Raw genomic sequence first — 14,961 nt, forward strand, 5'->3', positions numbered from 1 at the left:
TATAGTAGGGAGAGATGGTGTCTATAGTAACAGTGGATAATAGTCTCTGGGAAGGGAGTGTGACTGTGGGATAGCAGGTATAGTAGGGAGAGATGGTGTCTATAGTAACAGTGGATAATAGTCTCTGGGAAGGGAGTGTGACTGTGGGATAGCAGGTATAGTAGGGAGAGATGTGTCTATAGTAACAGTGGATAATAGTCTCTGGGAAGGGAGTGTGACTGTGGGATAGCAGGTATAGTAGGGAGAGATGGTGCCTATAGTAACAGTGGATAATAGTCTCTGGGAAGGGAGTGTGACTGTGGGATAGCAGGTATAGTAGGGAGAGATGGTGTCTATAGTAACAGTGGATAATAGTCTCTGGGAAGGGAGTGTGACTGTGGGATAGCAGGTATAGTAGGGAGAGATGGTGTCTATAGTAACAGTGGATAATAGTCTCTGGGAAGGGAGTGTGACTGTGGGATAGCAGGTATAGTAGGGAGAGATGTGTCTATAGTAACAGTGGATAATAGTCTCTGGGAAGGGAGTGTGACTGTGGGATAGCAGGTATAGTAGGGAGAGATGGTGCCTATAGTAACAGTGGATAATAGTCTCTGGGAAGGGAGTGTGACTGTGGGATAACAGGTATAGTAGGGAGAGATGGTGCCTATAGTAACAGTGGATAATAGTCTCTGGGAAGGGAGTGTGACTGTGGGATAGCAGGTATAGTAGGGAGAGATGGTGCCTATAGTAACAGTGGATAATAGTCTCTGGGAAGGGAGTGTGACTGTGGGATAGCAGGTATAGTAGGGAGAGATGGTGTCTATAGTAACTGTGGATAATAGTCTCTGGGAAGGGAGTGTGACTGTGGGATAGCAGGTATAGTAGGGAGAGATGGTGTCTATAGTAACAGTGGATAATAGTCTCTGGGAAGGGAGTGTGACTGTGGGATAGCAGGTATAGTAGGGAGAGATGTGTCTATAGTAACAGTGGATAATAGTCTCTGGGAAGGGAGTGTGACTGTGGGATAGCAGGTATAGTAGGGAGAGATGGTGCCTATAGTAACAGTGGATAATAGTCTCTGGGAAGGGAGTGTGACTGTGGGATAGCAGGTATAGTAGGGAGAGATGGTGCCTATAGTAACAGAGGGATAATAGTCTCTGGGAAGGGAGTGTGACTGTGGGATAGCAGGTATAGTAGGGAGAGATGGTGTCTATAGTAACAGTGGATAATAGTCTCTGGGAAGGGAGTGTGACTGAGGGATAGGAGGTATAGTAGGGAGAGATGTGTCTATAGTAACAGTGGATAATAGTCTCTGGGAAGGGAGTGTGACTGTGGGATAGCAGGTATAGTAGGGAGAGATGGTGCCTATAGTAACAGTGGATAATAGTCTCTGGGAAGGGAGTGTGACTGTGGGATAGCAGGTATAGTAGGGAGAGATGGTGCCTATAGTAACAGTGGATAATAGTCTCTGGGAAGGGAGTGTGACTGTGGGATAACAGGTATAGTAGGGAGAGATGGTGCCTATAGTAACAGTGGATAATAGTCTCTGGGAAGGGAGTGTGACTGTGGGATAGCAGGTATAGTAGGGAGAGATGTGTCTATAGTAACAGTGGATAATAGTCTCTGGGAAGGGAGTGTGACTGTGGGATAGCAGGTATAGTAGGGAGAGATGGTGTCTATAGTAACAGTGGATAATAGTCTCTGGGAAGGGAGTGTGACTGTGGGATAGCAGGTATAGTAGGGAGAGATGGTGCCTATAGTAACAGTGGGATAATGAGGAGCAGAGGAATATAGAAGATAATGCAGAATAGGTCACATTATATAAATATAAAACAATAATAATAATAATAAAGAGCAGAATAATATTTCTCTGTGGCCCAAACCCATTTTCTGTTTCCCTAGGGAATTGGGGGCAGAGGGATTAATACACAGAGAGGAGAAGGAGCTGACACTTCTCACAACATGAAGTACAAGTGGTTTATGGGGAGACGGGGGGAATGAGAATATTGTGACAGTTGCTCGACTGTGAGACAATGGAGGTTTGGGCTTTTATCCTGCGAGTGGCGCAGAGTCGCAGACACAGAAGTTTAGGAAAAGCAACGGGATTAACCCTTAGCGAGCAAGTTCCCAGACGCTTCCATTCCTGTGACATATTCGGGGGATGGGAAGGCAAAGTTCCCCCAGGGCTGCGAGAGAGAGGGCGGTCTGTGCGTCTCGCTGCGGCTAATTGTCAGCCCACGCGCCAACTCGAATATCGCCATATGTCTCACTTCATTATTTCACTTTAAAACTTTCCTTTTTTATTGTTACAATATTGAGAAATGAAAAGTTTGAGGCGTTTGGGCGACTTTCTGAACTTCTGTATGGGCTGCTCTGGATTCCCTGGCTCCCTGTTGTAAGGCTACAAGTTGAAATCAACTCACCTAAGGGGCACCGCATAGTAAACAAGTACTACATCTCCCAACTGCCTGTTTTAAGGGGTCACTTAAAACAACGGAAAAATTCAAGCAAAAAACTCGAAAATTGACACCCGCATTCATTTTGGACGCACGTCCGTAAAGGCGTTAAAGTCAATGGGCGTTCGAATAGTGTTGTCCAAAATTATTTGACCCCAGCGAATTTTCATAGGAAATGTGCGAATTTCTTCACCAGCGGCGACACACTGAAATTCGCGCAAGGCCAAGTTATTCGCCCATCACTAGTGAAGAGTCGGATTAGGAATGGATCCCCGTTTCACCGAAAAGTATCAGCCGGGGCCACGTCACCCTAATGGGGCGCACACAGCTCTCGGCGACACTTAAAGGGCCCCACGTTGGAGCCACGGCAAAGACACAAGATTATTTGTTACTCTCAAACACCTGATCGTTCACAGTCACATGACCCTGCACCCAAAGAGCTGACAATCAATTTACCCTAAATCTGGGCACACACAATAACATACCGTATATACTCGAGTATAAGCCGAGTTTTTCAGCCCCCAATATATGCTGAAAAACTCTACTTCGGCTTATACTCGGGTCAAGCGCAAAAACGGTCGCCGGCGCCTAAGAATAGTCTCCAAGAATATTTGCCGGCGTCCAAGAATGGTCGCCGGCATCCAAAAACGAGACGCCGGCACCTCAGAAACCCTCAATTTTTGATTGAAACTTACCAGAAGCTGCTGCACTTCTCACCCTAGGCTTATACTCGAGTCAATAAGCTTTCCCAGTTTTTGGAGGTAGAATTAGGCTTATACTCGAGTATATACGGTACTAAGGGACGTCACCAAACGAGGGGATCCCCCGACACCTGGTGCCAAATAGAAATGAGACCTGTTGGGAAAGGGCCCCATTAATGCCCCACTGGCTCTGGCCTGGCAGGATCTGCCAACTTGCCCCATACTGGTAGGGCCACATTCACGGGCCAATCAGCTGCCAACACTTCTGTTAATCATAAATTGCCACCAATACCCAATAACAAGTCCAATTTTTGGACAATCCAACTCCCCTTAAAGGAATCCAGCACCCCTGAACCCTCAATGAAGCCCAGATCTTACTCCTCTCCCCCAAGCCTGGCACATTGTACCCTAAAATGATTCCACTGGGGGGTAAACATTTCATATCAAGAAACGCAGCTGTACCTCTGTGATTTAAGGGAAAGGGCCTAATTTGGGGGGCAGCTATACAGTGGCGCCCACTATAAATACAATGGAAGTTGCTTCTGTATCAGCCGTTGGTCGGAGCAGCTGAAGGAGGAGAGATGCAGTTCAACTACGTTCCATAAACCATTTCCTGGGATTATTAGCCGATCAATGGAAGGAATCTATTAATTAGCCGCTTGCTGATTCCGCTAAATCGCCCAATAAAACGCAGCCGCTCGGATTCGTTGTCAATGAATCACTCGCTGGTCAGACATAAATCCCTTTAACCCCACTGGCTCTTCCTTCCATTGGATGGGGGGCAGATTTAACCCTTTATTTATTATTGCAGCCGAGTTGTTGGGTCAGAGATGGAGATATTGGGGTTCTCTCTATTGAAGCTCAAATGCAACTCATTATCCCCAGTTTAGCAGGTGGGTCCCCTTGATATTTCTTGGTTTGTTCTACTCCTGCTGGTGCCCAGTTTCCCCAGTAGTGCCAGCTCTCACTCACATTATAAGATTGGCACATTATACACCCAGCGGTGCCTTTTATGTTACACAGGTGGGACCTCAGAACAAGAAGCCAATCTAGGGGCCCCAATGGGCAGAAGGTGTTTTATGGCCCAGTCACCTTCACCCCCTGGCACTGATACCCCTTCTACATCTCACCAACCCACTAATGCCCGACTGAAACCCACTTACCCACCTCTTCTCATTCACAGCAACACCCCAAACCCCCCTCAACTGCAAGGAGCCCACCTAAAGGGATTTAACAGTTAAATTGCCCCAATGCCCAACTCTCCAGTTGGCACAGCTAACGGGCACTGATACCATTCACCAGTCACAATCAGGTTCCCAGTGGGGGGCACAATAAGTCTCTATGGCAGGGATTATACAGCAGCCGTTCCAATAGATTGTAAGCTCTTGTGGACCGAACGCCAACCTTTAATTCCTTTAATTAGACATCACCCAATCACACCCTGGATGAGTGCACCCAAAACATCTGTAAGTAAATTCCATGGGGGGACTAAACGAATAACTAAATTTCCCCAAATCTCCACGTGTGTCTCTGCCCTTAACAAACACCTAGAGGCACATTTATCAAAGGTCGAATTTCGAATTCACGTGAGTTATTAAAAACTCCCCTAAACTCCCATAAAGTCAACCCATCGAAATGTATTAATATAATCGAATTGACCGGAAAACTCGAATAAAATTTGATTGACCAAAGGTCGAATTTCTAATTCACGCGAGTTTTTAAAAACTCCCCAAAATCCGACCCATCGGAATTTATTAATATAATCGAATTGACCCAAAAACTCGAATCGAATTCGATTTATCAAAGGTCGAATTTCTAATTCACGTGAGTTTTTAAAAACTCCCCTAAACTCCCATATAGTCGACCCATTGAAATTTATTAATGTAATCGAATCGACCCAAAAACTTGAATCGAATTTGATTTATCAAAGGAGGAATTTCTAATTCAAGTGATATTTTAAAAACTCCCATAAATTTCGACCCATCTGAATTTATTAATATAATCGAATTGACCCGAACTCGAATCTAATTCGATTTATCACGAATTCACGTGAGTTTTTAAAAACTCCCCTAAATTCGACCCATCGGAATGTATTCATATAACCGAATTGACCCAAAAACTCAAATCGAATTTGATTGATCAAAAGTCGAATTTCGAATTCACATGAGTTTTTAAAAACTCCCATAAATTGGACTCATTGGAATTTATTAATATAATCGAATTGACCCAAAAACTCGAATCGAATTCGATTTATCAAAGCTCGAATTTCTAATTCACATGAGTTTTTAAAAACTCCCATAAATTCGACTCATGGGAATTTATTAATATAACCGAATTGACCCAAAAACTCGAGTTTTTTCTCCGGGAAAAAAAAAATGTCGGGAAGGCTGCAAATAGCTCACAGATTGATCCCGGGACGTCTCCCATTGACTCAAACAGCCATTCGGCAGGTATTAGGGGGCGGAAAGTTGAATTTGAATTCTTAAAGGGCCAGAGTATGATAAATCTCGAAAATCTGATTTTTTTAAATTGAATTGGAATAATTTCCTGAATTGAAATCTAAATTTTCAATTCAAACCTTGATAAATCTGTGCCCCTAATGCCCTTGGAGTGGGGGTGCAAGTCGCTCTACAACCCCCCGTTCCTTTAAATAAAGCCCCGGTCAGCTGATAAACAGCCCCAATAACAACACAACATCACTGCAGCCCTTGTTTACACAAAAAAAAAAAAACGCACAAACGCAGAATCGCGGCCAATGGAGTGGAGGAGGGAGCGCGTCGGCCGGGCGATTACGGGGAAACAAAAGCAAATTGTTATTGCACGACTAATTACCTAATGATTGATCTGTCACGCAGGAGTTTGGGAGAGTGAATAGAGCAGAACTGGACCAATTCCAGACCCCTCACCCCCACTTTTCTTTTCTTTTAAATCCCATTGAATGTAAACTGAGAACTTTCCTTGTTTTGCACCCACAGATCTGACACTTTATCAGCGAGGCACCCTTCCCATGCCAGGCCGCAGTCACAACAGCACCCCACGAGGGAACGCCAATGGGTGCTGCACCCCCAAAACTGCAGCCAATAAAATCCTGATACACAATTACTGCTCAGTTTAGTCACAGACACAACAGGCTCCATATATTCTATATATATATATATATATTCTATACAGGGGGCATTTATTACTCACCCACTGCAAGTGAATACAAACAAATGCCAATGGGACAGGGACACCCACAAACAGAGGAGGGTGCTGCTTCTCTAACAAGCCTATGGCTGCTGAATCCAAAAAAAAAAACATAAGGTGCTGATTTCTGAGGAACCTGCGGGCGCTCGTCGGCTCAGCAACAAACGCAACTTACGGAACTGAGCTTATAATGGATCTGTCACTTTAAATAATTCAATCTTTTGGTTTGACAGATAAAAGGGGGTTGGTATAGGACCTGTTATCCAGAATGCTCATGATCTGGGATTTTCTGGATAACGGATCTTTCCATAATTTGGATCTTCATACCTTAAGTCTACTAGAAAATCATATAAACATTAAATAATGTTGGGCTCAAGTACAGGTATGGGACCTGTTATCCTGAATGCTTGGGACCTGGGGTTTTCTGGATAATGGATCTTTCTGTAATTTAGATCTTCACACCTTAAATCTACTAGAAAATCATATAAACATGAAATAAAGCCAATAGGCTGGTTTTGCTTCCAATAAGGATTAATTATATCTTAGTTGGGATCAAGTACAAGGTACAGGTATAGGACCTCTTATCCAGAATGCTAAGGACATGGGGTTTTCCAGATAACGGATATTTCCATAATTTGGATATTCATACCTTAAGTCTACCTTAAATAGGCTGGTTTTGCCTCCAATAAGGATTAATTATATCTTAGTTGGGATCAAGTACAGATATGGGACCTGTTATCCAGAATGCTCAGGACCTGGGGTTTTCTGGATAACAGATCTTTCCATAATTTGGATCTTCATACCTTAAGTCTACTAGAAAATCATGTAAATATTAAATAAACCCAATAGGCTGGTTTTGCCTCCAATAAGGATTAATTATATCTTAGTTGGGATCAAGTACAAGCGACTGTTTTATTATTACACAGATTAAGGAAATCATTTTTTTAAAAATTTGGATTATTTGGATAAAGTCTATGGAGTCTAAACTTTCTGGGTAACGGGTTTCCGGATAACGGATCCCTCAACCTTTACACAGAAAAAAGGAAATCATTTTTAAAATTCCGGATTATTTGGATACACTGGCTCTCTGGGTAATGGGTTTCCGCATAATGGATCCCATAACCTGTATATAGATCTTATATATCCCACTCTTCATATAATATATATATATATAGATCTATAGAGCAATGATATTCCCTGTATATAATCAATCATCGACTCTCTGCCCAATTAGGATTTGAATTCGATCTTAAACGGACCTATTCGGCCAAAAAAAAAAACTTCCGATTTTTACATTAGAATTTTGAAGGTTTTCGAAATTTGAAACCCGACCCTTGATAAATCTGCCCATACCTTTTAGATTGTCAGCTCTTTATCGGCATGTGGTTGTACAGCGCTTGGAGCTCTATAAATACTCATTATTACTGATATTAATACTAATAATGCAGACGAGGCAAAGAGCGGTGTGTGACGATTACAGGATAGAATTAAGATTTAACCCCTTCAGTTTCTTTATATAAATATATACTGTATATATATATATATATATATATATATATATATATATATATATATAGAGGCAATTTCTCTAATACCCTGGGGCTTAAATTGTAGAATTAATAGGAACGTAATTAGTGATCCCACGGAATCCCCACGGGAAAGGGTCGCGGGGATTTGCAGAGAAGAAGAGGGTTGAACCCCCTGGTTTTTATCGTCAGGATCTGCAGGAGCTGAAGCCAAATACAGACAGAGACGCAGATGTGTTTGGGTTTTACATGAAACGGCCCAGGGTTTAAACAGTTGCGAGTGTTTATTAAACTCTCCCTAATCCACTCGCAATACGGAAGGGAAAGATCCCGACTCGCGGGGGCTCAGAGAATTAATTGTATAAACCTCACAGGGGCCGGGGGTGAGGGGAACATTTAAATGTCTCAATGTTACTTCATCTTCATCATCATCAGATACAAATGGAACGTTCAGTTTAATTCTCTTCCTCCCAATTGTGTCCTTTATTGATGTGACAGTTGCAGGGAGTTAATGGGGGGGGGGTAAGCGACCACCCAAATATCAGAAGATTCAGGAGCCGCTCCCAAAAGTGAACAGGAAACTCGGGAAAGGCACCGATTTGCCCAGACTTTCCAATAATAATAATAATAATAATAATAATAATAATAATAATAAGGCGAGATTTTCAGAAAATGGCTTTATATTTAGTGATTATTGGGGGGGGATGAGGTGGGGGAAGAGGGGACAGCGGCCGCAGGTGAAACGATAATGGGACAAGAAAACTGTTTCGGGTTTCGGGAATAACGGGGAAGACGTTTGTAAGGGAGAATTTGGGGTGCGGCTGCACCTACGTTACAACTCCCTGCAACCCTTCCACAGTCACAGCCGCACACGTTGGGCAAAAGGGTTCACACTTGACCATTTGTGAACTTTAACCCCCTGAATCAATGCGGAGGCGGCCGCTTTATTCTCTCTACATTTTCTCTCTATTTATTCTCTATATATTCTCTCTATATATATTCCCTCTACAAATTCTCTATAGATATTCTCTATACATATATATTCTCTATAGATAGTGCCTCTATTTTTTCTCTCTACATATTTTCTATATATATTCCCTCTATATATTCTCTATAGATATTCTCTATATATATATATATATTCTCTATACATAGTCACTCTATATTTTCTCTCAATATATTCTCTCTATCTATTCTCTATAGATATTGGCTCTATATATTCTTATAGATATTCTCTATATATATATATATATTCTTTCTATATTGTCTCTAAATATTCCATATAAACAACAGGGGGTCCTGTTGTCTCCCCTCAATATTACAGACTCCCCCCCCCAGCGCTGACCCATCGTCTATTTGTGCTGGAGAAATAAACAGACCCTTTGTGCCATCAGCTCGGCTTAACCCTTCCAGCACCAGTGGGGTTGATGGCAGACAATTTAGATTGAATTCTAGGATAGAATGTGACACGTCCAGCACAGAACATTCTGTATATACCACCCATATATCTATATCTATATACACACAGTCTCTATATACAGTCAGTTATAGTCGGACTCTCCGCGGCCGAGTTTTGGTGGCGGAATAAAATGATCCAATAGAGACAGAAACTTTCCCACTCGTCACATCTCAGAATAAATTCATATTTGTCACCTCAATGTTTCAGTCTTCCCCAAAATTCCTCACATATATATATATGTTCTCCTATACAGTGTATATATGTATATATCAGTATATTCCCAAGTTTTCTGATATACAGTGTAAATAAATATATATATATATATACAAGTATCAGTATATTCCCAGTATATATATATATGTATCAGTATATTCCCAGTATATATATATATGTATCAGTATATTCCCAGTATATATATATATATATATAAGTATCAGTATATTCCCAGTATATATATATATGTATCAGTATATTCCCAGTATATATATATATGTATCAGTATATTCCCAGTATATATATATATATATAAGTATCAGTATATTCCCAGTATATATATATATATCACAGTATATTCCCAGTATAAACACATGAGTACGAGGAGTAAATCGAGATCAATGATGAACAAACGGGGGGGGGGTTAAGGGAAATAAGATTTACGGGGGGGGCACAGACGAGGTGAATGAACTTCGGGGAATTTAAACAACTGAAAGTCCCGGCCGGTGGGGGGGGATTTCTAGTCCGTCTCTGGGTACAGGTGAGACCAGCGGGGGTTAAACAGGGGAGACACTTACCCCCCCAGGTCCAGCAGTGAAACAGTCACTAATAAAGTCTATAAAACTCATTTCTACTGAAAATAGGCCCAAAATATCAGTCACTTTACTGAGTTTCACCAGAATCTGAGACTTTTACCCCCAATAAACCAATAAAAGCCCCCGAGGGTGAGAAAGTGACCAACTGCATAAAGGGACACAAGCCTGGAAGTCGCTCACAGCAGTGACTCTATAGTCTCCAGGCAGCCCCCCCAGAAAGCCATGAGACCCCCCAACCTCTTCTTATTGGCTGAATGGGGGGCAATTAGTGACTGCGGGGGGGGGACAATGTGTCTCATTTCATCTTCTCCGGATTTACGGGATTTTATGTCACAAATAAAGTCACTGAGTCAATTTATATTTCATTAAAATAATCACATTTAATCCCCCAAAAACAAGAGGCTTCAGCAATGTCAATTTGTTGGCCAGTGCCAGGCTGGGGGTACACGGGGTACAGGGAATACCAGGGGTACAGGGAGTATAGAGGGTAGAGGAGGTAACATGGGGTACAGTGGGTACAGTAAGTACAGGGGGTACAGGGAATACCGGGGGGTACAGGGAGTACATGGGGTACAGGGAGTATAGGGGGTACCGTGGGTACAGGGAGTACAGAGAGTACAGTAAGTACAGAGGGTACAAGGAATACTGGGGGTATAGGGAGTACAGAGAGTATAGGGGGTACAGGGAGTATAGGGGTACAGTAAAGGGGGTACAGGGAATACCAGGGGTACAGGGGGTTTAGGGAGTACAGAGAGTATAGGGGGAACAGGGAATATAGGGGTACAGTAAATACAGGGGGTACAGGGAATACCGGGGGTGCAGGGAGTAGAGGGGGTACAGGGAGTACAGCAGGCAGCACATTTATATTGGGGGGACATTCAGGCTTTGAGTGCAGTTGTTATTTTGAGGGGAATAAAGTAAAATTGAGTAAAAGTTGGAGTATTTTCTTTGCTGGAGGAATAAAAGCTCCTGGGCATCATGTCGGGGACATGTGATTGGATCCTGCTTCCCCCCCCCCCTCACCCCAAATCTCGGAGCCAACACTGAGCACAAGACTCGGGAATATTGACTTTGCGCTCGGGAAATTCAAACACAAATTTCCATTTCCACTGGGAAAGAGAAAAAAAAAATTTTCAGCTTTTTACCAAACAAAGTTTCGCCGACGCTGAGAATGAAACTCCCGGGACCTCTGCCAACGCTGCCCTTTGGACACAGGGTAATGGGAGTCGCAATAACAACAGAAACACTTGCCTGACAGTCAGGGAGCGACACTCGACTCTGGGCTACTAGTCTTCCCTCAATTGCACCCTCACTACTCCCAGCACCCTCACTACTCCCAGCACCCTCACTACTCCCAGCACCCTCACTACTCCCAGCACCCTCACTACTCCCAGCACCCTCACTACTTCCAATACTCCCAGCACCCTCACTACTCCCAGCAGCCAAGGCTCAGGACTGGGAGCCAGTAGGAGCTGCCATACAACTGCCAGTTCTATACGGAACATGAAGAAAGTGAAAGGGGTCCCAGTTGGATGTTGGGGTTCACAGACTGAGTGAGTGTGAGTGGAGGGGTGAGGGTCAGTAGAAGACAGAGGGGTCGCATGTTGTTGTTGTTGTTGGAGGGTCGCGGGGTCGGGAGCAGAGGGAGTCAGTTTCCTGCCCATCTGCTCCGCTCTCTGATTTCCTCATATTCCCGTTACTGGAGTCAATCCCCGGGGTCGGGCAGCAGTTTTCAGGGAAAGTGAATTGGGGGGAAAGTATTGGGAGAAATAATCAGATAAAAGTTTGGGGCACAAAGCTCCTTCCCCGGGGGGAGGGGGGACTTACCTGTCCAGCTCGGGCTCACTGAGCATTTCTGGGGAGCAGCCGGGGGTCCCTGTGTCGCTGCAGCCGCTTCCCAGTCCCAGATCCAGAGGAGACTGATCGTGTCCCTCCCTCTCACTAACACTCACTGACACCCGCACTAACACGCCCCGCCCCTCCCTCCTCCCCCCGCCGCTTCCTGCCGCTTCTCTGACTGTCACTTATTCCTCGCGACTGCCGCCCGCGCCTCTCCTGCTTCTCAGCGACACTCCCGGAGCAACGAGCGGATCTGAAACAGCGGAGAATCAGCGAGAGGCACCGGGACTTGGACTGACGCAGCACCGGGAGCTGAAATGGGAAAGAACCGCGAGAGAAGAGGGAAATATCCAGCGACTGCGCAACCGTTACCCCCAAATCTGAGAAATACGGGGGCACCTCAGGGTCAGAATTGGGGTAACACAAAGGGCACCTGGGGGTCGGAATTAGGGTAACACATAGGGCACCATGGGGTCAGAATTGGGGTAACATATAGGGCACCCGGGAATAAGAATTGGGGTAACACATAGGGCACCATGGGGTCAGAATTGGGGTAACACATAGGGCACCCGGGTATCAGAATTGGGGTAACACATAGGGCACCATGGGGTCAGAATTGGGGTAACACATAGGGCACCCAGGGATCAGAATTGGGGTAACATATAGGGCACCTGGGAATCAGAATTGGGGTAACACATAGAGCACCCAGGGATCAGAATTGGGGTAACGCATAGGGCACTCGGGGATCAGAATTGGGGTAACACATAGAGCACCCAGGGATCAGAATTGGGGTAACACATAGGGCACCCAGGGATCAGAATTGGGGTAACATATAGGGCACCCGGGAATCAGAATTGGGGTAACACATAGGGCACCCAGGGATCAGAATCGGGGTAACACATAGGGCACCTGGGGATCAGAACTGGGGTAACACATAGGGTACCAGGGGTCAGAATTGGGGTAACACATAGGGTACCCGGGAATCAGAATTGGGGTAACAGACAGGACACCTGGGGGTCAGAATTCCGGTAACACAAATGGCACCCGGGAACCTGAATTGGGGTAACACAAAGGGCACCCGAGGATCAGAATTAGGGTAACACAAATGGCACTCGGGGATCCGAATTGGGGTAACACAAATGGCACCCGGGGATCCAAATTGGGGTAACATATAGGGCACCTGGGGGTCAGAATTGGGGTAACAGACAGGGCACCTGGGGGTCAGAATTGGGGTAACACATAGGGCACCCGAGGATTAGAATTGGGGTAACACAAATCGAACCCGGGGATAGGAATTGGGGTAACACAAAGGGCACCCGGGGATCAGAATTGGGGTAACACCTTGGGATCCGATTTGGGGTAACACATAGGGCACCTGGGGGTCAGAATTGGGGTAACACAAAGGGTACCCGGGTCAGAATTGGGGTAACACATAGGGCACCCGGGAATCAGAATTGGGGTAACAGACAGGACACCTGGTTGTCAGAATTGGGGTAACACATAGGGCACCCGAGGATTAGAATTGGGGTAACTCAAAGGGCACCCGGGGATCAGAATTGGGGTAACACCTCGGGATCAGAATTGGGGTAACACCTGGGGATCCGAATTGGGGTAACACATAGGGCACCTGGGGGTCAGAATTTAGGTAACACAAAGGGTACCCGGGGGTCAAAATTGGGGTAACAGACAGGGCACCTGTGGGTCAGAATTGGAGTAACACATAGGGCAGCCAGGAATTAGAATTGGGGTAACAGACAGGGCACCTGGGGGTCAGAATTCCGGTAACACAAATGGCACCCGGGAATCCGAATTGGGGTAACACATAGGACACCCGGGGATCAGAATTGGGGTAACACAAATGGCACTGGGGGATCCGAATTGGGGTAACACATAGGGCACCTGGGGGTCAGAATTGGGGTAACACAAATGGCACCCGGGGATCCGAATTGGGGTAACACATAGGGCACCCGGGTATCAGAATTGGGGTAACACATAGGGCACCATGGGGTCAGAATTGGGGTAACACATAGGGCACCCAGGGATCAGAATTGGGGTAACACATAGGGCACCCGGGTATCAGAATTGGGGTAACACATAGGGCACCATGGGGTCAGAATTGGGGTAACACATAGGGCACCCAGGGATCAGAATTGGGGTAACATATAGGGCACCCGGGAATCAGAATTGGGGTAACACATAGAGCACCCAGGGATCAGAATTGGGGTAACACATAGGGCACTCGGGGATCAGAATTGGGGTAACACATAGGGCACCCAGGGATCAGAATTGGGGTAACATATAGGGCACCCGGGAATCAGAATTGGGGTAACACATAGGGCACCCAGGGATCAGAATCGGGGTAACACATAGGGCACCTGGGGATCAGAACTTGGGTAACACATAGAGCACCCGGGGATCAGAATTGGGGTAACACATAGGGTACCAGGGGTCAGAATTGGGGTAACACATAGGGTACCCGGGAATCAGAATTGGGGTAACAGACAGGACACCTGGGGTCAGAATTCCGGTACACAAATGGCACCGGGAACTGAATTGGGGTAACACAAAGGCACCGAGGATCAGAATTAGGGTAACACAAATGGCATCGGGGATCCGAATTGGGGTAACACAAATGGCACCCGGGGATCCAAATTGGGGTAACATATAGGGCACCTGGGGGTCAGAATTGGGCTAACACATAGGGCACCCGGGAATCAGAATTGGGGTAACAGACAGGGCACCTGGGGGTCAGAATTGGGGTCACACATAGGGCACCCGAGGATTAGAATTGGGGTAACACAAATCGAACCCGGGGATCGGAATTGGGGTAACACAAAGGGCACCCGGGGATCAGAATTGGGGTAACACCTTGGGATCGATTGGGGTAACACATAGGGCACCTGGGGTCAGAATTGGGGTAACACAAAGGGTACCGGGTCAGAATTGGGTAACATAGGGCACCCGGGAATCAGAATTGGGGTAACAGACAGGCACTGGTTGTCAGAA

At 45.4% G+C, this 14,961-nt stretch overlaps 1 protein-coding gene across 4 annotated transcripts in view; it reads right to left on the minus strand.

The window, feature by feature from the left end:
• Positions 1 to 12,087, minus strand: part of sox5.L (SRY-box 5 L homeolog) — a 134,111-nt gene extending 122,024 nt beyond the window's left edge. For all 4 annotated transcript variants that reach the window (XM_041585795.1, XM_018251831.2, XM_018251830.2 and 1 more), the window contains exon 1: positions 11,944 to 12,087. In XM_041585795.1, coding sequence (XP_041441729.1) covers positions 11,944 to 11,969 — 26 coding nt within the window. In that variant the 5' untranslated portion in view covers positions 11,970 to 12,087. The remainder of the gene's footprint in view (positions 1 to 11,943) is intronic.
• Between the last annotated feature and the right edge of the window lie 2,874 nt (positions 12,088 to 14,961).

This window comes from Xenopus laevis, chromosome 3L, assembly GCF_017654675.1.
Source record: "Xenopus laevis strain J_2021 chromosome 3L, Xenopus_laevis_v10.1, whole genome shotgun sequence".
Taxonomy (NCBI): domain Eukaryota; kingdom Metazoa; phylum Chordata; class Amphibia; order Anura; family Pipidae; genus Xenopus; species Xenopus laevis.